General features: G+C 27.1%; 1 protein-coding gene across 5 annotated transcripts in view; it reads left to right on the forward strand.

Moving 5' to 3' along the window:
- The window catches only part of LOC107997516 (neuronal acetylcholine receptor subunit alpha-7), a 367007-nt gene that overhangs the window by 108130 nt on the left and 231609 nt on the right, over positions 1–27268 (forward strand). For all 5 annotated transcript variants that reach the window (XM_028666579.2, XM_062071768.1, XM_017056162.2 and 2 more), the window contains one exon: positions 16414–16458. In XM_028666579.2, coding sequence (XP_028522380.1) covers positions 16414–16458 — 45 coding nt within the window. The remainder of the gene's footprint in view (positions 1–16413; positions 16459–27268) is intronic.

The following is a 27268-nucleotide window of genomic DNA, read 5'->3' on the forward strand; positions in this document are numbered from 1 at the left end:
TATCAAATTATATAAAAGTATATAAAATGATATATACTTAATTTATTCTTTAAATATATTTTCTGTATTTCAATAATATTTACAATTAGAACTAGTACTTATTAATATCTTTTTAAATAAAATTACGAGCTTTCCAATTTATTTCAATTTATAAGTTAAACTAATGACACACTCATGCCATTGAAATTTCCAATAACTCTAGAAGAAAAAAGAAATAAATTGGAGCAACCTTAGCGTATAGATGTTTCATCTTCAGATTTTAATATCTCGAGCCATCGTTCATATTATTTTCCATTCGAATACTTCCTTTAACAGTCAGATCGGATTGAAATCCGTCATAGCCGAAACGATTCCGCGTTCTTCTAATTTGATCCCCATGTAATCGCATTTACATTAAGGGAATTACCGAGCCCGGTGCATTTCGCCAGGTTTTCTTCCTTTCTTAAGAAAATCGCATTAAAGAGGATTTACGACGGAAGACGGAATTGGCGGCAAACTGCACAATGGTTACCGGCTCGCATATGCTCGCATACTCTATATCTTATATCTATACATAGATAGCATTTCCATCGATAGAAACTTGCCTGAATGAAAGATTTCCATTATGACCCTTCTCCTTTCTCTCGCCATATATGAGAAGTTATCCGAATATCATATGTGAATACCGTCTGTTCGATCGGATTTCTTTTTTCGTGCATTCATTGCTCGCTTATCCCATCCCCCGCCACGCATTTATTCCAACGTCAAAGTAAATTGAAGCGATGCCAGGAACGGATACAATGAGATAACACCGGCATTTCAGCGAATAATGGCACGAAAGTGTGATAAAAGATTATTCTCGGGGAAGATTTTAAGGATATCGTTCTCGTTTGAGATTAACGAGGTTAGAATATATTTGCATCATGAATTCGTTCTTATGCGAATAATCGTTGGGTAAGGAAAAAATAAATTGTTCGTAAATTATCAGAAATTGGGGATGAAAAGATTATTTTATTAGGACATTGTATAAATTTATTATACTGTGGAATTATATATTCTTGTATTAATAAATTAATTGACTAAACATTGATATTTTATTTATTTTTCGTGCTGTAACATTTTAGAAATCAATAATAGTTATGAAATTTCTTCTATAGTTCTATAGTGATTATAATGTTATTATATATGAACATGACATATTGATGGAAGTTTTTTATTTATTAGCTGCTTACTTTTATAATTGACCTTTATCCTTATACACGTAAATCCTTCCATGTTTCAGATTCAAAAACAAGTTCATTTTTATAAAATTAAACAGTATAATATAAAATTAATTGTGATTATAATATATTTTGGAAAAGTAAATAAATTTACATTTATTTTATAAGAATATTATCTTATAAGATACATATCAATATATTATTGATTATTTATATTCACAAGAACTTTATTTTAGTTAATTATTTAATTTTTTTCTCTTGAAAAATATATAACTTTGAAAATAAGTTAATTAAGTCAGGAATAATAAAATATAATGATATTTTTCATTTTTTAATTCGTATTAGTATAATGAATAGTAGAATTTAACAATTTATATTCTCTCTTTTTCTTCTATTGCTAGTATCATTGCAAATTATCTAAACAATTTTTTTTGTATAATTATTTACAATAATTACAAGCAAATTTTTTCAATTTCTTTATTTTTTACTATAAAATCATCGCATATTTAGATTTATAGATTTATTCTTCCCTTGCTTTCAACTAAACTCAATATCATTGCGTCATGTAATTGAACGGCAAGCAAAAGTGGGTCGAGTATAAAAGATTCAATAACGACTCATCAAATATTCAGTGTCAATGGCCGCGTAATACTTTCTGAGATTACCTTGGAATGGAAGATTGCGAAACTCGTGGCGGCGAAGCGCAATTTTCGCTTGATGCGCCTAACAAAGCTGCCGTTTCGTAATCTTTGCGTGAATTGCAAAGATAAGAAGGACCAAGATTAGCTGGGCTAGTTTTTGCACGTCAAAATATCGGCCTTATCTAAATGAAACCATGGTTAATAGCCGAGGGGTGGAACGAACGAGGATGGAGGCAGTGAACGAGGTAGATCGCATTATGCTCTCCATCTTGGCCACCTCCGCCTCGGTCATTTACTTTATGCACCCTTCCTCTCGGCCACCGTCGAGCTAAACACCGCTCTGCGAGTATATGAACGTTGATAATCCGATATGTTAGCACAAACTGGACATATCTCCTGTGAAAAAACATAATCGTCGCGCGTTCACGTTTCTTTTTGAGTATTTTTATTGGCCAACAACTGTTTATGCGATTACTTTGTTCTGTTTTTTGTATTAGATGTTTGGAAGAATTATAGAGCATTTGAAGTTTCAACAAGAAAGTTCGCTAGATACTATATATAATATATTTTATTATATATCTTATTATATAATATATATATATATTTTATTATATATCTGTTATATATTGAATATAATTTTGAGAGTTTTTTAAAAATTTGTCGAATAAATTTTTAATTATTTCTATTAATTAGAAAAAATTTCAGAATATTGACGAAAAACATTATCAAGATTGTTATTATTTTTATGTCATTATTTATGATTATTATCATTTTTATATTTTCTTTTTAATAATAGAATAATATTATTAGGAATTCGAAATAGGTAGTAAATTTTCTTATCATTAAAGTTTTTAAAAGTTTTTGATTTAATGGAAAATATATATATTTAATTTTTCGTAGTCGATAAATTTTAATATTTGTATTAAACAAAATAACTCTCTTAAGATGAAAAGTTTGTTAAGTGTCAGTTAATTACAAATTATTTGAGTCTTTTTCAAAATATATGCTTTTCATAATATAATATCATAATCTATTTTTAATCTAAGAATTTATTAGGTTATAAAAATATATAAAAGATCATAAAAGTAAAAATAATGAATATCATTATTTTTTTACAACAATAATACAATGAATGAAAAATGGAATTAATCATCTATGAGGATAAAGTAGAAAATATTAAATTAAACTTTTAGTACAATATGTAGAAAAAAAATCTGATTTTATAAAAGGCCGGATTTGAAGAGATATTAATAATTATTTTCTAGAAAAGAAAAGCGATGAAAGAAATAAAATATAATAAAATTTTAAAAGCATATATTTCTATGATTATGTTAATTTTTGTTCATGTATAAGTATAACATGAAGTGATTAATTTTTAGTTATTTTGTAGATAAAAACACATGTAAAAAATGCAAGTTATAAAATGGGGTAGCTATAATTAATTTCAGAAATGACGTAAATGCAAAGGGTAAACAGAGGAAGTATGTTATAAAAATGAATGGGAGCAGTGATTCTTTTTAATACATCGTCGTTGCTTTAATTATAAATAAAGCAAATTAATACGAAAACATTTCAATCAGCGAAAAATATTTTAAATTTAGATTTAAAATTCTTTATCCACATTCAAAAAAATAACTTCAAGCATCAATATTTGTACAATTTGTTAATTACACATTATCATAAACATATGAAGTAATTCAAATTATATGAGAATATTTTATTAGGATATCTTCTATCATAGGATAAACTAATATTTATTACTATATTTAAGAATATTTGATATACAAAATATTTAGTAATACCGTTTAGATTACGCTAAAATATCACGTATAGGAAATACTGTACATAATAATATGTTTCGCCTCGCGGTGTTCTCCTCCTCACCCTTTGTAATACTCAATCCCGCTAATGTCTCAATGCCACATATACTGCTCGAGCATATATGAGGTGTAATTACACTCGACAAGCAAATATTTTCCGGTCTATACAATTTCGCGTGGAACAAAGCGCTCGCGGTGCTTGGAAATTCCAATATAAGACTTACTCGGTATGTAAATACGCGAAACGTAATTATTGCACACTGGCAAACAGGCCGCTCATATCGATGTGCACACACGGGGAAATCCTGATGGGGAGAATCAGGAAAAGCGACGAAAACTCGGTTTTCAATTGAATTGAAAGTTAGATCCAGGGAACCGTGAAAAACGGGACGCCAAAAGAAAATGTCTTCTTCTCTGAAGGAAAACACAATATCCTTCCCCCACATACGTGAAACCATCGGTTAAAAGTTCACTCGATTTGTCTTGTTACGGACACGTGTATCGTGGATATTAAATTTTTAACCGTTGTTACTTCATAAATCCTTGCTTCCTCTGCTAATATCTATTTATAGCGATGACGATCCAACCGTGGAGGCTCGTAAATTTTTCCTGATCATCAATGTCGCTTCGTGCGCCACGATCTCCCCCTTTGAAACAAAGGAACTTTGATTTCATTATCGAATCATAGACATTATCAGATATTTTTATTTTCGTAATTGCATTCCATCGCAATGGCGAAAGGAAATTCGATTTTTCCCTCTATCTTTATTGTTAGAGGACGTTTACTTTGAAAGGAATTATTATTCGTGATATTGGATTAAATTGAACGCGAAATAAATCATACGAGAAATTCGAGGTAATAATAATTGTGGGTGGAAAACTGTTATTTTTAATAGAATTTTTTTTTTTGAGGAAATTTTCGTATTTATTTTTTAAATACTATGATGTAAAAGAAAGAACTCATTTTTTGGGAAAAGATTTTTTAAAACTAAAAAATTTTACTTAATAATAATAAAGTGAAGAAAATAAATATTTTGAGATTTTTGAAATTATATAAATAAATAATATTTTTATAAAATTAATAATAATAATAATAAAATTTAATAATAAGATTTTCTATGATCTATCTTAAGCCTTTATGAAATTGAATTTCTGACTGGATAAACAAATATCTTCCGGTTAATTCTACAGTATTGTTTCTAAAATTCAATCAATAAGAAATTAAAATTTCTAAAATATATTTTAAAATAAATTTATCAAACAAAATTTTTATTCCTATACATTATTAAATTTATTTCACACTGTAATTTATATTTTATCATCATACCACAGTGTTTACTCAACCGATTTACATGAACATACGATCCATCATTCGTATCGATCAAAGGAAGGGAATAAATTTGTAAAAGCACTGTTTATGCTTTCGTTATATTGATAGTTAGGAAGAATTTTAATTAGATATTTCGGCTAGATACAACCAACCAAATCATAAATATATCGGAATATAATTGAATCAAAGCAAAATTTGTGACTAAAACAAATGATCGCGAGCAAGCCAATATAACACGTACATAGAATTTCCATTCGTGTTCTGTTAATACAAACGTTTATATATATATATATATATATTCTGTCCCGTGAAATACAACAAATTTCTATACTATTACTGTAGTATAAAAGATGGTGACTTCGTATACAAATGGAAAAATGTACTACAAGTTTTGACATTTCGTATCAAAAAAAAAAAAAAAAAAAAAATCGGGATTACATTTTTTTTTGGTTCTATTTTATAGTAACAAATTTTTCAGATATGTGTACAAAAAAGAAGTTTTGTTCTAGAAGTTTTAGTTATAATGTTGAATTTCATATAAACCAAAAAGACTATTTCTATATTACTATGGGATTACATTATTATGTGGTTTTTGAAATATTAACCATATACTTTGTATTGAAATTAAAAAAATTGATCAGTTTATTTTTTAAATGATTCATATAAATTGAATTATTGTAGAAGAACAATTATGAATTGTATTAATCTAGTTTTTATAAAACAAATCAGATTAAGAAATATCAATAACTTTTATTACTATTAATTATTATAATTATTATTTTTCATATTGCTAAATAGTTTAATAATTTGCATTAGATCTGATGTTGTCTAAATCTGAAGTGTTATTCGTCGATAAATTCACTCTTAATTTTATAAAATAAAAATTTTTCATCTCGCTAAATATTTAAAATGAATAAACGTAACAGATTTATACTAAACGTTTCCTGAGTAAAATACTATGTAAATGAATCCAATATATCTTATACAATAGATTAATAATGAAGTCATCATTAATATTATATTAAATTTAATAGTGTAGTAAAATTTAAAATTCGTCCATTCATATTTTATATCACAAAGCTTTTTATTTTTTTCTATATTATCTATAATATTTTCTATAATTAGATATGTAGATTAATTTTTTAAATTTTAATTTTTAAAATAATTTTTTAATTAATTTTTTAAAATAAATGATCCAAAAAGCAATTAACTTTGTTAACTAAAAAGTAATTTATAAAAAGATAATTTCGATTATAGTAAAAAATTGTTTGTCTCAAATCATTTAATAGTCAATTAACCAATCTCATTGCCATTATCCATTAATTTATTGAATTATGAGAAATATCTCAAATAATATCCTTAATTGGAAGCCACAAATTCACATATATAACATTAAAATTGCTTCATTATTGTTGATTCATCGTTGGAAACGTAATTTGTGATAAATACGTATGATTAAATTTCGAATTATTATCTTATATAATTTATAACGCTATAGAACGAAGTTATTAATTATAACAAATGTAATATGTATAAAATGTATAAATATATATAAATTTTACATAATTTAAGAAATATAAAGTCTAAAAGTATTAAGTTTTCTAGATTCAAAACATAAAATTTTTAGTTCAAAATACAAAAATTTATACTTTCAAACGATAAAAATTGTTATTGTTTTAAAAACTTTTTTTTTATTCATACTAACTTTATTAAACTTTTTAAAATATATATGTAGATGTATAGGTAAAGTATATATTATATCTTATGACTTCTAAATTTTTGATATTTGAATATGTCAATGTACCTCAAAATGTCAAAAGCCTTTAATCACATTATAAACTTTACATATAAAATACCTTCAAATCTTAGGATTCCAAACTTATAAAAAATTCATATTATATTACAATATCTTCAAGTTTCTTTTTTTAAAATTATGTTGCAAAATATTTAAAGCTATTTATACTGATATTGAGATTTTATTAAATTATATATTTATATATAGTTATATATTTTTTTAAATAATATTATAACAGAAAAAGAAAATAACAGAAAACTTTATATAAGAAAAAATTTTCATCAAGAAAAGTTACTGCTAAATATTCAGTTTATAAAAAATCAATCTTATTCTTTTCGAAATCTTAAAAATTAATAAGAGGATTATATAAATCAAAAAAAAGGGGGAGAAGCAACAACAATAAAACTGACGAACAGTAAATTCTTTCCTACTGCGAGGTATCATAGTCGATAAATGAAAACGGTAAATCTCGTTTCGACGTTGATGTCATTTGACCCTGAACCCCGTATTTATGGTCGACATAATGGAAATTGCACGCCCCCATTTCTGTACCCTCGTTCGCTGTCAGCTCTTCGCAATCTATCGTGACCTCCTGCCGATTTTTAGTTTCCATCCGCGTTCATTGTCGTTTACTATCGTTCATAACCGTGTTCAAAAGCTCATAGACAGTTACATAAATGACGAGCTTTTTCATCAGTGTCGCAATTATAAAATGGTAAAGCGAGCTCATCATATTACTCGGCTTTCGCTATTCTGAGTTGAAAGTTGTAGGATGGAATAAAGACACTGATCAGCGAAATTTCTCCTCGACGCAACCTTTTTGCTTTTTGTGACCCTTTTTCTTCTTACTTTTTTTTATATTTTTTTCTTTTCTCTTTAACTTTAACTTCTCCTTGTCTTTTATTTTCTTCCCTCTTTCCTTATTTCCTCCGTTTCTTCTTGCACTTTTCTTTTCCTCTTTACTTTTTGATTAATTTCTCCGGTTCATGTAGAGAACATGTTCTCGAAAACTTTGACATTTGATAAGAACGTGTTAATAAAATGTTGTTTTTTTGATATTTTGTAAGAAAAATTTACATTTATTAAATAAAAATTAATAAAACAGCAAAGATATTTTCTTCTTCCATAAGTGGACAAAAATTGACAATTTTCTTGTAATCCTTTTAACTCACCATTTCATTACGAAAAAGAAGATGAAAAAGAATGAAATAATTATCTACTGTTAATTATTTTGTCATCGATATTTACTTCGTGGCTATACTCCTCTTCATCAAATAGTGAACATTATTGCATATTAATAGCTAAATTACGGGATTCCCCTCTTACAGTACAAATTATCGACAATCGATATAGGACAAAAAGTTAATGCACGTTTATTTTCGTTTATCCTCCCGCAAAAACAAAGGAGGAATCCTACCTAACAACGATATTCAGTTTTAATTCAGTTATCGGCCGTTAATCACGCTATAACGCTTCTCACCGTTTAATATCAAAGTTTTCCATCATTTGATACTTGCTCATCGTGTTTCTTGCTTATTCAATCCGACATTTTACGCGTAAAAACAAGATGTTCCGAACAGTTTCGTACATGAAAGCAAGAGATATTTCTTAAGTGGAGCAAAATACGTTCCATTACTCAGCTCTCCCCTCCCTTCACCCTTTCTGTTTCCTTAAGTTGTGTTACTCAAGTTGCTTCGAGTTTTTTCACTCTTCCAACCTCTTGATGCTTCCTGAATGTTCATTGCAAAAGAGAATCGCGAACTGCTCACGTTCCCGCATTTTTTATTTATCCAAGCGGAACGAAGCTTCATATTTTCGCTTCCGTGATTCGAACGATTTTTTTGGTCGTTGATTATTTTTCAGTTGCGACGATATTTTTTTTGACAACCATTAATGGCTTTTCACATCCCGTATTTGACCGCTTCTGAACCGCTTTTCTTAACACTTTCAAGTTTAAATAATGATTATTTTATTATGTTATTATGTTTTCTTCTTTGTTGAAAAGGATTCATTTTCGATGACGTTTCGTTTTTCGTTGTTGCATTAATACTTTTTTTTGTTGTATATTGAAAGTATGAATATAAGGAAAAACTTTGAGAACTTGTAAAAGATTTTTTGATATATAAATAAATCTGATTTGATATCTAATATTTCATTTAAATAATTAAATAAAATAAATGAAATAATGAATCAAATTAATATTCAAGAAATATTATTTGTTTATAACTATGTTCATTAATTATTTTTTAATATTTAAGTAAATATCGCAGATATTAAAAATTTATATTTTATATTTTATATTTTTTTTATTTAATGCAAATTTTTTTTATTCATTTCATATTCTAAGTAAATTTATATATATATAAGAAAAATGTATTTATATAAAGAATATCCGAATAACAAATTGTTGTTATAAAATTTGTCATAAACTCTTATTCACTGGTGTAAAGTTAAGAAGATACATTCCATTAATGATATTTTATTTCATTTAAAACTTTTAAATTCTGAAAACAAGATCACATAAATTATACATCAATTTCTATGACTTAGGAAATGCCATAGTAACGCAAAACTAAAAGTTCAAAAATTTATCTTCCACGAAGAAGCGAACTAGTCGGTAATTTTTCACAGTAAAAGTAGTGTCGCAATACTACGTTTGTCTATAAACTTACTTCTGTTCTCCGCTTTCCTTTTCTTGTATGCGTTCGACTAAATCTCGACTCACGCTACTGGTTGGCTCGCGGCCCATATATTCAGCCGAACCACTGCACACTGCATACCAAGAAGATCCACAACCATGATTCTTAACACTTTGAAACAATCGTTCCATATTTTTAGCTGTCATATTCTGAATTTTTAGTTACAATATCAAACAAATAGTATAGAAGGATTTCCATTATCTGAATATATTATTTATTTTACTGTTGGAATGATTTAGTGTCAAAGCATTTTATTGTGAGAATGAATATATTTTTTTAAACTTGCCCCATATTTTTCATTTGTTTTCGTATTTTGAACTAAAAAAAAAAGAACTTTAAACATTATTGTACACTTATTGTGAAAATAATATTTGAGAAATATATTTTATTAGTAGCATCTGAAGAGCATATATATTACCAATCATTTCAACAATATAAATAAATATGGCAATCTATATTGAAACAAAAGATTTTCACTTTTATTGTATTTCTTCTATATGAATGTACAATAAAGATTAAATACGATCATCGAAATTTTTCACTATCGTTTCGTGAACATAGTTTCTTTTTCTGATTCGTTTTTCCGCAATTTTTATTGCTCTCTGAATCACGCACGAGTTATCGCCTGTAAAAGGGTTAAATTGTTTGAAACGCAAATCTTCAAAGTGATTGCTGCGCGTATATAAAAGTGAATAGGATGAATTGTATCATGGTTGTTTTTTATCTTTTATATCGTGGAAATTAATCATTGTGCAAAGTTTTTCATTTCAAAAAATATAAAAAATTAGAATATTTATATTTACTTCAAATATCTTTTTAATAAATGTATAAAATTATAGTTTTCTTCTTTTTTTAACTCATATTAATTAAATAATATTAATAATTCTTAATTAAAATAATATTATCACGTTATATAAATAATATTAATTATTATTAATAAACAAGTAAATTCGTTTCCATTTATGTTTAATGCATTTTTTTTATTTTTTTTATTCATGTTGATAATTAATTTATTTCCATATTAAATAATTTCATTGATGTGAAAAGAAAAAAAAACAATTAATCATAATGATTGAATGCTTTTATTTATTAAGTATTATAAGTATTATAAGTACTTATATAAGTAATATTCTGATTAATGTTACGCAGTTTTGTTAATATTTTTCCACTTTATGATATTCAAATTATACTTAATGAATATAGTAATAATGTTTTTTCATCAATGTGATGCAATGTAATTTTTATCGATACATGAATATCGATTTATATTTATGAATAAATAGCTTTGAATATTTAAATGAAGGTTGTAGGTGCACTTTATACTTATGTATATTTATGAACGTATATTTTAAACTGATAAGAGGTTGGGTGGACAATTCATCATTCACATCATTGAATTTTATTTTGCCATACATTTTTTTTTATTTGTCAGGCTATTTTTCGAAATCTTATAAATCTTGTATAATATATTATAATTTCAATTATTAAATAGAAGAATATTAATCTAGAGATTATAATCAATTACAAAATAAGGAAAATATTTTAAACGGTATATTGCGTATTTTGAAAATACATAATTTAATATAAAATAACGAATAAAATTATTTGCACAAGATTGTATTTATTACGACATATAAATTTTCTATTTCTATAATTAAACATCCATTCTTTGTTTTTCTTGACAGTATTAAAATACAAACAATATATAATTTAAAGAAAAAAAAATTCGAGCAATTCTATTATTTCGTTTAAAATATTCATTCAAATTTAAAACGCTAAATTTCTCCACAAAAAGAAAAAAAAATCAATTTCAACTTGAACGAATTGTTATTTTTGACGAAAAATCCATGTTTCCCAAGTATAATGTATCAGCGAGGGAAATTTTAACGTCAAGGGTTGACCCGTGTTCGATTCGACCTTCGATTCGTGTCTGCTTTGAAGTGAATAGGGGTGCAGATTAAGAGGGGTCTGTGCGTAGACCGTGTGACCAAAGGCGTTGTCAACAATTTCGATTAGTTTCGACACTTGCGTCGTAGCCTTCCGTTGTATACATTGTTTCGGTTAAACAGTTACTCGAGTGATGTGTAAACAAGTGTCCCTTGTAGTTCGCGGTACGGTTGCTAAAAAGCAACTCCCTGAAAATTGTCTGTTAATTAATTTGCCTCGAAATTAATATTTCAGCGAAGTAGCGAACTATGTCCAATAAGTAAAGAGGAGGAAGAGGTCCTTTAAGTTTTATTCTTTCAATGATTTTGAAGTTTTTATTCTGAATTGCAAAAGAATGGAAATATCGAAAACTTTTTTAAATTCATCGTTATAAAAATCTCCATTTAAAAGAAGATTCAAAATGAATCCAACAGTTGAGAAAGGGGAAAAATCCAGATGTTGCAAAATATTTCAATCTTTAATGAAAAATTACTTTTTTCGCTCAATTCCTAGTATAATATAATTTCCTTAGTGATAATTGTAATAATTTTTAGTAGAATATATGTATCTTCAATAAATATTTTATATATCTTCAAAATTATTGTAGAGAATGTATGTTATCAAATTAAATAATTTATTACGATAAAAGTTATTGTAAACATAAATATATATTAATTTTTGCTACACACTATACTACACACACGCATTTCGAAACAATTCGATTCAATTCGATCAAATAGTAAGATAAATTCATTTTAGATCGTATAACAATTGCAAACATTATTAGCCATTGAAACGAAGATCATTTCACCAATAAAAATAATAAATGGAATGAACTTCACGATTACAGGATTGGAGATAATAAAGCGAATCAATTCTTCTCGTAATTCTCAGTTAAGAACAGTTAGAGAAGAGTTCTAATAATCTAATAACCGGTTCGATTAGCATGGACGTCTCTCAGCGTGGTTTGTTTCACTATGATTGATTCGATAATTTGATCGCTTATTGATTTCCGATAATCTGCCGCTCTCTTCCGCCACGAAACATATTAAACAACGATTAATCATGACCGTGTCAAGCGCGGAATTATTTTCGTAATAAAATGGATATGTATTAACGTTTCCTGCATGCTGAAATTTATTGCACGTGCTAATTAGGGTGTGAGGTAATCTGGGTAAGGTATCTGAATATATTTTTTTTTCGAATGCGTAGCACATACGAGAAATCGAATTTTTTTTCGTTTAGAAAAATGTGAGAAGTTCACTCATGTCTTACATTTGAGTTTTGTTTATTTGTAGAATTCATTTGATTTATGAGAAAAGATTCTTGTTTATACAGAAAAGATTTATCAAGAAAAATTGTAATTGAACAAATTTGAAATATTATAAATTATTATAAAGTTATTTATTTGTCTAATTATTATTATTAGTCTAATTCTTCAATTATATATAGTTATATATAATTTAATAACAATTTATTCGATCAATTATCATCGATAGAAATCGAGTTTAAATGCAATAATTTAGAAATGTACATTGTAGCATGTACATAAATTCAAAATTAATAATATTTTAATAAATTCTTTTATTACAATCAACTAATTAGTTATATTTTTATACAATGTAATAATAAAATATATTAATGATTTTAATTTTTTAATTCATTCTTTCGATTCCTCTAGATATTGTAATAATTTTAATAAATTTAGATTTATGAATAATGTATTTATGTATTAATGTATTTCTTTAAATATTTATATAAATATTCATTGCGGATTTGTTTCAAAATTATTTTACATATATTATCATACATACATAAATAGCATGTATATTGTTTTAATTAAATTATTAAAAAATGTTATTAAATTATGATCGTAATAGCTTTAGATTCTTGCGCTAACGTACAGAATGCATATTAAAAAACGTGAAATAAATGGCAATTATATCTTGACATTAAATCTAAAATTTAATATAAATTGGCATGAATTAATACATAGACAATGTATTAAATAAAAATAATTATCTCTTCTTCATTCAATTTCTCGATGATCTTTCCAAAAAAATATTCATTTTTTTTGTATAAAATTCAGATATATTGAAATATATATACTTAAAGACTAATATTTTACATTACGTGACGATTCCGTTACAACTTTTCCAAATGAACATACTTCATTCTCGACTTATTTTTATTAAATTATGATACAATAAAATTTTAAAATTATTCGTTACACACGCAGAAAATTTTGATTTCGTAGCATCTTTTGGTCACGTGTGTGCTTCTTGACCGGAAAACTTTACGCACCGTCGATCGATCTAATTTCGCTTTGAGCCGAACGGAAAATCGACCTTGGATCTGATTTCACTTTGAAGTGGAAATCAGGCGTTAATTCGATTTCACTTTGAAGCGAAGACAAGTATTTAGCACATGCGTGGACCAAGGTTACCAATTACCAAATATCCTAACGAATTCATTAATCAAGGAGATATCTAAACAATCTCACACTAAGACTGTCACACTAAGATTTGTACAAAGATATATTCTTTGGGAAATATCAAGAAAGAGAAATATATTTTTCAGAGATATATATTTTAATAAATCATTTGTGGATGCTTTCAGATTTTAACACATTTTTTTTATATCAATTTTCTTTGTTATTTTTACTTTCTATTTATAATTTTGCATCTTGAAGATCTAATACAATTCTTTTAGAAAATTTAAATTCGTTAAATACTAATTAAGCATGTTTGAATATTTTTTTCTTCCATAAAAAAATAATATAAAATATACAAGAATTATTTTCGATACAAACTCTTCAATTGCATTCCACAAATGTATATTTTGTTCTTACAAAATATCTTTTAATATAAGTATTTTTCCATTCCATAATAACAAAATATATATATGTAAAATGATAATAATTTAGATATTACAAAAATTTATGACTATTGAAAAATTTATAATCAATTTAATTTCATTCTGAACAGTATTAAAACCAACTTTTTATTTCATCTCACTTCCAAGCGAAAATGATGAGGATCGTGTGACTAGTCCGTGTACTGTTGAAATAATAAGTTCACTTAACGTCCAGGTTATCCCTTAATTGCATTTTTTATCACTTCCTTACTATCACCACGTTCTAGCCAAGTTTCACGGGATTAACAGACCATTTTCGTCACGAATCGTTAAACTTAAATCGTTTCATACTTGTTGCATTGGTCGCAAGTTTTCCTCGCATCCTATACAACTTGAGGATACACCATTGACATGCAAATATACTTTCATTCCGCTATTAAACGAGATACGCCTTAGAAATTTTTTTCGTTCGTGACAATAATTTTGAAACATTCAGCTTTTATGCGATTTTTAATAAAGACAGAGAATTTAATTTTAAGTTTTAGTTAATGACGATATTGAAGATAGATATGTATATTTTATAGATATATATATAATAAAATGATAGAAAGGTTTGAAGAAAAATATTGTATTAATATTATTTACTCTTCAATTAGTTAAATTTTATTATGCTTATTTTATTATATAATTCATAATTTTCTTAAACATCTGGTATAACTTTCACTGTGTATTTTTTAGAGTTTATATATTGCGAATATCTTAAAGACATTGATGGTGTTTCTATATTTAAAATAATTTATAACATTTTTCTTTATGATAATAATGTTTTTCTACTCTCTATTCTCTGATTTAATTATACTTTGTAAGGATATATTGCATGTATATGCTATTTTAACAATATAGTGATAATATGATTAGAAGAAAGTTGGTCAAGTTAAACTTAAATTAGTTCTTTCTACTATTCGAGTTATTTTTGAATTTTTGAAGGAAGAAAATTATTCAGAATCGTGAGAAAGTAATTAAAATTTTATTATTATAATATAAAAGTGATATTTTAATTAAAAGACACTTATTAATAATATTAATTATCTGTTACAATTATTTATCTTGAAAACCATTTAAAATCACTTATTAAATACTTGCATGTATTCATTATTTATTTATTTTACATTTATATATTTTTTTCATATATTTTTTTCACAAGACATTTACAATTCGTTTTTATAAAATACTTTCATCATATATATTTCTGTATAAAATATTCTATATTATAATTCTTTGGATAATCCGTGTATCGTAGAAACCATACTCATAAGAGTATCATAGCTTTTCCATTAGTTAATTCAAAGAAAGGCCGAATATATAAGAAAAATTTCCCTTACAATTATAGAAGGTATCGTGCTAAGTAGTATTGGTCAACGATTAATTGGTTGGACACGATCGTTTACCAAGTGGTTTGTTCGTTGACACTATCGTTAAAGTGCATCCATTTTATAAATCACTTTGAAGTTCTGATGAGCCTGTGGTGGAGTGCGGTTCTCTTTAGAGCACTTGGTAAACGAACGATTGCAACAGCAATTTGTGGTTATTGGCTCTCTACTTTTTGCCGTAAATTTTACCATTTGCTATTTATATAACTTTTTTTTTCTTTTTTTTTCTCGCGTTTGATCATTGATCCTATGTCTTATAAACTTCTCTTTCACTTAATTGTACAATGAATGATTTCTATTTTATTAGATATTTGTATATTTATCCTTTTATTTGAGGAAATGAATATGACAGTCAATTTGGAAAATATATCATATTGGAAGAGAAATATTTAATTCTTTTGTTTTTTTATTTTTGTAGTATAGTTTTGATAATTATTCAGATTATTATTGAGGTATCATATTGAATTTGTTATTTTACATGCAAAGAAATTATATAATAATTTACATAATAATAATAATTTTATATAATAATTTTAATAATATATATCAATGTCTCAATTTTAACATAATATAATTCACTATATTTGACAATAATTAAAATATTAAATGATAATAATATTAATCATCAAAATAAACAAATGTGATAATCTTTAATTTTATGAAATCGTTAACAATTTAATTATTGAAATGAAACTAATAATATATTTCTTTTTTCAGGATGAGAAGAATCAAATATTAACTACGAACGCGTGGCTCAAGTTGGTAAGTCATTAATTACATATTTACAAAAACCACAAAGAAAACTTAAATCTTTTTAATATACAAGATTATGCCAAATTTTTTGCAAATAGAAAGTTAAAAAAATATCTCAATATTAAGTTTCGTGCAATACTATCTCTCAAAATATAAATACGTATAAGAAATAATAAATATAAAATAATAATAATACGTAAATTATTAAAATAATTTAAATAATAATATTTAAATTATTAAAATAATTTCAATGGTTAAGAAACAATTTGAAGAAACGTAAGAAACGTATCGATCAGTAATGAGTTCGCGATAAAAAATGAGAAATTTAAAATGCGCTCCTGGTATTACCTTCTTCTTTTTTTCTCTTTTTCGTGACACCAGTTCGCTTACAGGAAATCAATATACGGCAACTAATACTCGCCTGTCGGTTTCTCGCTTTTCTCATTTCTATCGAAGTGATGTTAAAAAACGTAATCTATCACCGAATTGATGCGGGAAAAAGTGTTGAAATAAGTCAACTACTACTAATTCGTGTATTTTTGTATTCTGTTTTACAAGTAGTTCTTTTTATCTTCATTCATGTATTTTTAGAATATATTTAACTCTTTTAATGTATAAGTATTCAAGTCTAATTCTTTTAAGCCGATAATGGTATGAAATATTTCAAGAGAAATCGAAAGATATTAAAGTATTTAGAAGCAGATAATTTATTGTTACTTCAGAGATATCATTCTTTTCTATTGTTCTATTGCATATAGTTTGTATACATTAAGATGAATAATTAGTCATCATTAATTAGAATTATTACAAATCAATAATATTTTATAGAAGATAAAAAACAATCAAATTATATAATTTTTTCAAGAATATCAATTTTTGATTAATTTTAATTATTTAATGAATTTTGTTCAGGATATACAATAAAATTATCGTTTACTTTATAAAATATAACATAGAAACATGTATTTTTATGTAGCACAGACAATTTAAAAATTATTTATTGCATATAAAAACAGAAACTTCACAAGAAAAGTGGATATATAATAATTTATACAACAAACCATCGATCTGTTTCTAATTGTTCAAACTTGCATACTCTTTTTCTTTTTCCTCGTTATTAATTCCAAAAAATTTCCGAAATTTTTTCCACGGTAATTTACCTCTTCGCGCATATTGAGAAATAATCAATGTTCATCTTCCATATCTCGATTCATATCATAATCAGTCACGCGTAATTTCATACGACTACTACCAAGAAGATTCGATTGCCACGTCGAATTGAATTTTCAATTTTGTTAAAATATGAGTATATACGCGCAACGTAGAATCGTGGCAATGCGAGCAGAATATCATTTCCATTTTAATAGAATCACCGGTCGATGCACTCGATTTGGAATTTCTCCTTGTAATAGATAGCAAAAAAAAAAAAAAGAGAAAGAAAAAAAGGAATGTTGTCGATTGATAGAATCGATTTTTCATTTACGTTGCATTCGTCAGACCGATGAAGCGGAAACGCAGCTGCGGTTGTCAGTGTCAATTCTTTTCCTATCGAATGGTTTTCTTGTTGTTTCTACTTAAGGAACGTCTGTTGTATCGAAAATGTGGGAAAATGAAAGGTGCGTTCGGCTTCTTCACGTGATATTCCCTTGTTCAACGAAGAATGTAAACTGGATTATCCTTAGCACTTCGAGTGGAACATGAGATTATTCCATATCCTATTTCAGATTTCGATAAATGAAAAAGGAAATTGAAGAATTTTGAAATTAATTTTGATAGATATTAATTTATGAGTAACTTTTTAAATTTTCGTTAAATAGAAAAATGTGATTTGCGAAATAATTGAAAATTAAAACGGAAATAAAACGATTTGTTATAATGGATATTTCAAAATTCTATTTAAAATTGAATTGTTCATCCTATGTTATTGTATATGAATGTATATGTTGTATTTTATCATTTTAAAATCATATTTATTAATTATAAATCGGACATATAAAAGACTGCAAATAAGATATATATGGAAGATTCAAAAGTCAATGTGGATCAGATTATTTGAAAATAATTTATTTAGTTTTAAAGTTTCTTTATTATTTAAAGTATCAGTTGAAAAATCGATTAACTAATTATTTCTATCATAATTTTTAACAGTGATACAATTGATCTGTCAATTGAAAATTTGAATGATAAAGAGATTTTTGAACAACGTAAATCACTTTTAAAGTATAATTAAACTTAAAGTGATTGATTTCTGAATCCTTTATATATTCATATTAATTAATAAAAGATTTTAATTATGAACAATTAATATACAATAAACATCAAATAAATTATCAAAATTTTCAATTTTCACCATTTCATTTACAAAAAAAAAAAAAAAAGAAAACAATCTTCCATATAATAATACATCCACATCATGAATCAATCCACAAGAAAAAAGGAAGTCAGAGAGGAAGATATCGATTTAAGGAAGGATAATGCCTACAATTCCATTCCATCCCGACATGACCAACAAATTTTCTCGTTTCCCTACGGAGAGGAACAATCCATCCCTCAACGATCCCTCAATGATCTATCAAATAAGATCGGCGAAATTGATCCCACATGCTATTGAACGTTGAATCGAAGGGAAACAGAAGAAGAACACATGGATCAGAGCCGATTCAAACCGGCTCCAGCCATCCTTTTCACGTTTCCTTTCCCGCGTGGCAGCTTCGTGCCTCCCTCGGGTGCGAAAGGGGATGTTGGACGGGAAACAGGAGGTGGTTGGCGGCCACCAAGGGGATGGAAAGTAAGATAAAAGGCGGCTGGCAACCGTGCACGGCAAAGAGGATTCGAGAAAATCGAGAAAAAGAGAGAAAGAAGGAGAGTGGAATGACGCACTCTTACGTCTTTCTGTAGCTGGATCGAGATGAAAAGCATGGACGTTGCTGCTACGAATAAAGAAATGGAAACGAAAGGCCCAGGGATGGCGACGTTTTGGCTTTTTTCCCTACTACACGCGAATTTATTCACACTCTATGCCCGTTCTTCTACCCGAGTTTCATGAGTCTATAAGTTTCGTGTCATGTTTTCGTCTCGTTTTATTTTAATCTCCAAAAACAATTGTATCATGATTATTTGATGCTTTGGTGAAGATTAAGAGATTGTTGTCAGAATTTGAAAAGGCATTCTTATATTAATGATCTTATATAATGGTTGGACTATATCTTAAAGATATTTTTTACGAATTATTCTTTGTTATTTTGATTAAAGACTATCGATGTCTTTTTTAAATTCTTTTCTAAATATTTTTCCTCGCGTGATATCTTAAATAATTGTTAAATCAATCATTTCAATGTATAAATACGTACACATCATTGTACGTATTCATTGATATTCTACAATATTAAAAATAAAGTTATAATTACAAAACTTAATACAATTTAAGAAATAATAATTATTAAAGAAAACATTAACAATTTAAAACTAATAGTTATTTAATAAACAGTCAATTGTAACAATTCCTTCGTGTTTACATTAAAAATTTAATCACATCAAATTTCTATTCTTATATTTATAAAACAATATTTTTTTATCGACAAAATCCAAAAAATCGTACAAGAGCAGCCATTTGATTGTTTATACTTCTATCATAAACTCCATCGCACGAATTAACTCACGAACTTAAGCAAACTCTTATTCCGTTCCGCTCATTATTTTTATTGACCCCCTAAATCATGTTATCGTGTCGATATCATTCCACTTTCCGTTTTATAGCTATTTTATTGTTTCTCAAGAATTGATTTCGAACGGCAATAAGAATTTCCTTCCTTTCTTCGCCCAATTCGTCACATAATTTTTTATCCCCTTTCACTTCATCACCCTTTTCTTCCCCTCGAACCAGCCTGGAATTCGATTGTGTCGTCGCTCTTTTCGATTCGCTTTTTGTTCGCCTCTTCGTTCCGGGCAATTGAGGAGAAAATCTTCGAGGAGATACTTTCTCGAGGAGATGTCGACTATCGATAGATTGTGTAAAAAGAAGTACTTTGTGCTGGATTAATTAGGTTGCAGATTTTCTTGCAGATCCTTTGAAACGATCTATCCTATTCTTTTCCATTTGGAGATATTGATTTTATGTCCATTCGATGTCTCGATAATGATAAAGAGTATCTAGTAGATCTGTGAAGTGGATGGATACAGATTGGATCTCAAATTTTTAAGAAAAGAATTTTAAAAGACAGATAGCGTAGATATTTTATAATGAATGGCGAAGTAAATTGGACATGATATATTATCTCGAGATATTATGTATATTTTGCAAAACGTTTTGTGAATGAAGTCAGATTTGATTGATTAACTCGGATAAATCGATCATAAAAATCAAATTTCACATCTGATATTACTTTTTAATTGTACTTTCGTGTTTCGATTAATTTTAAATTATATTTTTTAAATATAATTATAATAACTATTACATTGAAAGAAAAAATTAAAATTTTCTTTTTACACATTACCTTCACAATTCTCAAATATTGTAGCCATCATTACATAATTTTAGATAATTTTATTTTCAAAATGAATTTTAGTTCGAGAAGATATAAGCGAAATATTTTTTCATTTCATAATTAAAAGAATTTAGGTATATTGAAACAAAATCATTTAAAAATAAGATTTTCAATTTGTTACTCTTCTGTATAATCAAAATGTTAATATCAATAATCATCAGCCATATATAAGTTGTTATAAAATTTACAACAAATTTAATAATCTATCCCGAATCTTTGATTCCTTCTAATTATCATTAAAATTAATTTCAAAATTCTTGGCTAATGACGAAGTTTTAGTTTCGAAGAATATTAATCCCTTGTGCAACACAGGTTGCTTTGAAGCGACCAATCAAAACTTTCTAATGTATTAAGGTAAATAGAATTTCGAAGCAAGTGACGACTTAATTTATATTCTATTATAAAGTAACTCTTTCTGATGTTATTAAATAATACTATTTTAATCATTTTCCACTGATTGGATAATACTCCAGTTCATAGACTAGTTTATAAATCAATTTCATAGGTTCACAGTCAAGTTTTTCAATAATTATCGTATAGACAAAGCAATGAATAATCAATAATCAACAAACAATGATCAACATTTACATAACAAGTAATGTAATGGAATCAGTTTCTACTAATTATTAGTTTCATTATCTATAGATTTATTCTCAATCACAAATAAAAGATAACACAATAAATCTAATAGAGTTTTCATTTTAATAAAATTTCAATTCTCATTCTTTTACTTTTGCTATATATAGTTTTGCTTTCAGGATTGATTGAGAATGTATTAGTTAGTTAAATTTCATATTTTTATTAATTTTGCTCTCAGCATTATTCATAAATAACAGACAACATAATAATTCCAAAGTTTTCGTTCCATTAATTTCACTGCTTAAGATGTTAAGTCTCTAGTTTTTATATTTAGCTCTTAGCATTAGATGAAAGACAATATAGTAAGTTTAGCAGAATTTAAAGTTTTAAAACTCTCATAAGGAATAATTAATTCTTAAAAGATAAAAACTTTCATCCTTAACATCTGTAAACATCTGTACTGTATTTTTTTTCAACTGATTCTTATCAATTTTGACAATAAAATAAATTTATATGGAGAGAATCTATCGACAGAAGTCATTTTATAAGAGTTGAATCAACATTTTTTTAAAACTCTATATTTTTGAGAGAACCACAACTGTATTCTGAACTTTTTTAATAAAATCTATTATTCGAAGCACACGTATGCTCTTCACTATATAATACGACAGAGGCGAAACGTATGTCTTTTCCGTTTCCACCAGAACAACCAGTTGCGGACTAGTTCAGGACCTGTTGAAACCGGCTGTAGTAATTCATCCTCAGAAAAGAGCCACTGAATAGAGGGTTATTTCTGTCCTTTTGCTGGGAAAAGAGCGAGAACGAATACAGTTAGACTAACGAATTGATACGAACTTAATCCAGATTTTTCTCGTGTTGGAATTTATAGTGAATCAAATCTACTGAGAATTTGAAATTACAACCTGGTATGAATGAATGATTAGGATAATGTGTTCTTTAAAAAACGAAATACATTGAATCTCGGATAATGGCGATTAAAGTATAAATGTGAATTTTGTTTGAGGTATAGAGAATATAGAAAATAGTATTGCAAAAGTAGGCATTTTTTTGAAAGAAATTTTATTTTTATTATTTCTTTGTTGAATAAGAGAAACTGGTGTTTAATTAATTTATAGAAAAATGTATTAAAACGTTTTTAAAATTATTCTAAAAATATTAATATTTTGTACTACATATTTAGATTAAATAACATGTGTGCAATTAATCAATTTATGCAAACTTATATCGCTCTTTCTAAAAAGAATTTTTAAAAGTACAAGCAAATACTTATTCAAAAGATTCGAGTGCCTTATTTTATATTTTCAAAAAAGAAAGAATATAAAAGATTTATACAATATACAATATAAACTTATTGCACTTAATGAACTTGAATTTCCTCTACACAAAAATTCATTCTATATTTTCAAATTTCATTCTATGTATAATATAAATACACATATAAATTATATGTTAATCATAGGATACATATAAACTGAATATTTGTTAGTTAGTGAGTTAATATATTCAGTTTCTGAAACAAAAACTGTCAATGTGAATAATAGATGAATTGATATTTCCATATGTAACCAGTCTATCGATCATCCGATTAAACCAGCTGTCCAAGAATAGTTGTTGCTGCACCTGACTTTAACTTAACGAATCTCGATGAGAAAGAACACGAGAAAGAAATATATATCGACGTGATTTTATTCTTAAACACAATTACAAATTTATAATAATTCGATAATATAATAATATAATATAATTTAAAAACGTTAATACTTAAAAAAAACGATTCTAAAAAATCATATAATATTATTATTATAAAGAAATCTTATAATATTAAAGAAATGATTCAAAAAATATTTATTATTCGTGAAAAACGACTGCCATTCCATTGAAGAATTTATCCAACATTTGTTCCACTGGTTGCACATTTGAAATTCATCGGATAAACAAACGATCTGGCAAAAATATCGGAATAATGATGGCAATAATTCCTTGAAAAATGTGAAGGGAGAGGGGAAAAATTGTTGGTTACCTGTTCTTCTGCATTTTACACGATCAAAAGTGAGAGCACATTTTGAAACGAGCACTTGTGCGCGCGAAAGGCCGAAAAATAATTCAAACCGAAGTCTACGCAGCCAGGATACAAAATGTTGAATGCCCTTCCACTGGAAACATTCGTGCACAAAGCATTCGAGCTGAAGCTCGAGCAACTCAGATGCACACGACAAACCGACGCGACGGCCGAACGACGAAACGTATTTCCAACTGAATACGAAGCTTTCGACTTTTCCGAAAATTTCGACGTCGTCCTTTCAATCTTCCATATTTTTTTATTTTTATTATTTTTTTCTCTCTCCTCTTTTTTTCACTCGTCTAGGCGTTTGATAAATGAAACTGTCGATTGTCGAGCAATATAAATATATTGCACATATTTGTGAAGAAATTGGAATACGTATAAAGATTTCGTTTAGAATTCTATATTAATTTGTAATGTAATATAATGGAATCATGAAGTGGAGAAAAATATTGCGACAAAATGTAGAAATATATACAGTATTTGATATATAAATAATTATCATAGAAAATAACGATCAAAATTTAAGTTATTCTTTTACACATTAATCTATAAGAAAATTTATTAATATCGTATAATATATCTTTGTATCAAACAGCTTTAGAATTCAAAACGGAAGAAAATAATAATAAGAGAAAGTACAAACAGCGAATAAGATTAAATATAGATATATATATAATGTTATAATTCGCACGAATATTTCTCTTCTTTCTTTCGTAAATATTTCTATACTGATAACAGTGCACAAGAATATAATTATCAAGTAATTTCAACACCAATCTCGTTAAGGATGACGCTTTTCAAGACACGAGCTGGAACAATGCTCACTAAAGAAACACTCGTCTGCACAAGAAACGAGCGAAATTTCGTGCAACTTTCGAACATTCAAGCTGTTTTCTCAGCAAACGCGGCCAGAAAATCCCGTTTGTTGCGATGTTTCTCTCCTCTGCCAACTCTCCCTTACCTTTTCCACCCCTTCAAATGGAATTCTTCGGGACATCTGCGTTGAAAGTTCATCTTTAGCTACCATTCGGATGATCCTCCGACTTTGAATTGAATCTGACGCTCGAATTTAAGTGTCCTATACCGTTGAAAGTTAGAAGTGTCTCTCGTGGAACTTTTACAGCTTTTGCTTTTACAACGATACTGTTTGTCCGATATTCTCGAGCATCTCTTCGTGTCAGGAAACATAGATGTTGACTGGGAGATTAACTTATTCGGATACTATTATATTATGCAATATTGTGTTAAACCGTATTGTATATCAAATTGGAGAAATCTTATAAATTAGTTTTAATCACGTGAATTATATTCTATTTATATGAATGTCTTTGGAATATATAATAATAGTTGGAGATATATCTTGTATCTGTAATACAGAATAAGTAAAAAATTAATTCATCCTCTATTCAGAATAATCTCATCTTCTATTCACATCTCTGTAAGATATAATGTCATATGATTTTATTTATAAAACTTTCGAAATGTGCCCATTTTTATTATTTTATTTATGACATTGAATTATATCTTTTTATATTTCTCTTCACGTATCAACTTTGTAGCTACATAATATTTTGTATTCAGAAATATGTGTATTGATATATATATATATACATATTTATCATGATTTCTGATCATTATTAAAATGTTATTGGAATAATTGCTCTGTTTATACTCATAAAATATGCAAATTAATTTTCATCCACTTTGATTTACTGCACGAGATACTCAAAATTATTTATTGGATAGTGTTTCGCATTTTCCAATAATAATTCTCATTATTATGCAGGTATTATTGTGCAATCTATATCTATATATAGCGAATAATATACATATAGATGTAATACAATATGATTTTGATTATCTTGGTTAATTCTGCACGAATATCAGTCCATGCAGAAATATATAGAATAGTATGAAAAATTGTACATTTCATTTGTATTATATATTTTTTATTTTTAAAATAAAGGAAAAAGTATTGTTCTTTATTGGACAAGTATTTCATAATAGAAGAAAATTTTTACTACCGAGAAGAGAAATATCGTAGAAAATTACTGCTTTCTTTAAAATAACAATATAAATAGCTTCTATAATAAAAATAAAAAAATAAAAAAAGAAAATATATTTATCGATGCTATAAGATTTCATACAAAATTTTCTTTTTACTTATACAATGTTTATTTAATAAAAGTTTTAATTGATTAATATTATATATAAAATTTAATAACATTTTTTAAGTTGTTTTAGAAGTTAGAAAAGAATATCATTAATATTTTTTTTACCTTCAAAAATTGAATTTTCTGTATTTAAATAGTAGATATAATGACTCTCATAGTGACTTTTGTCACAATCTCAAAATGAGATTCACAATAATATTCACAAATGATATTCACAATAAAAAAGCTCTTTTTCCTGGAATATTAACATTCTCAATTCACAATATAAAATTTCTAAATAATAATCACTTGAAAGAGAGTAGTAATAATTAAAAGAGATGAAAAAAATCAGCATAAGTTTCGTAAAAACTATTCTTCACCTAAAATTTATAGAGCTTATAAATAAACCAAAATTGTATAAACTTATTATTCATGCATTGTTGTTCGTGTATCCAAACGTGTTACGAGAGCAACCAACGAGAACAACCCCTTTCAAAGCTCCCAAAATTCTCAAATACCCTAACGATCGCGTTTAAAGCCCCGCACAAGTTCCATCGACGTGCACGCTATCAAAATAATCGCGTGCACTTTGTCTTTAGCCGCCGTAAAACGTGATTGGCAATGGTTGCTACTTGTTCATCTTTCTCATGAGGGAGGGGGTGCGCCACCCACGCTTAACACCGTCACGTAGGGGAACGCGCGTGTTAGCACAATGCCATTGCTAAATGTATAGAAGCGGAGCACGTTGTCGCAACACTCACGTTTCACTGGCACGAGTGACTGGAATAACGTGCCTCCAGCGCTCGCATTTTAGATCAGTCAGCGTGCTCTTTCGCAGAGAACCGTTTGAAACAGAGATGAAACGTTTCCACGAAGGGAAATCTTTAATGCGCGTTCCCATACGCGTTCGTGCTTCGTTTCTCTCATCGAGACTCCTTTTTTCACGATCCTTGCGCCTTGCGTTTTTGTTATTCAAGCGATGGGATCGTTGAGAATCGCTGCTGAGAAGAGGGACTTGAGATACGAGGGATTGAAGGATTGTCACCTAGATAGAAAATCTTTACGTCTATTAATTTTGACAGATCTATTAGAGGGCTAGAATTATCTTGTCTTTTGAGAAGGATTAAAAGATACTTGGAAAGGAATAGTTTTTGTGAAAAATTAGGTTGCAATACTCTTCATCGTTGCTAACGATTGTTATTTAATTAATTTATTTTAAAATGATATTATTATTTATGAAAGAAACGATGCATTTATAATAATATTCATAATAATCATGCTTATATGTAGTATAGTTATGTCTATAAACATGATTATGAATAACCAAATTATGTTAATTAGGAAATATAGAAGACAATATACAAAATGATATGAGAATATTCAAGTTCTCTATTTACGTTCCATTTCTACAATTGTGTTTATAAAATTATAAATTTTTCATGTAATTTAATAATTAC

This window comes from Apis cerana, linkage group LG2 (genome assembly GCF_029169275.1).
Source record: "Apis cerana isolate GH-2021 linkage group LG2, AcerK_1.0, whole genome shotgun sequence".
Classification (NCBI taxonomy): Eukaryota; Metazoa; Arthropoda; class Insecta; order Hymenoptera; family Apidae; genus Apis; species Apis cerana.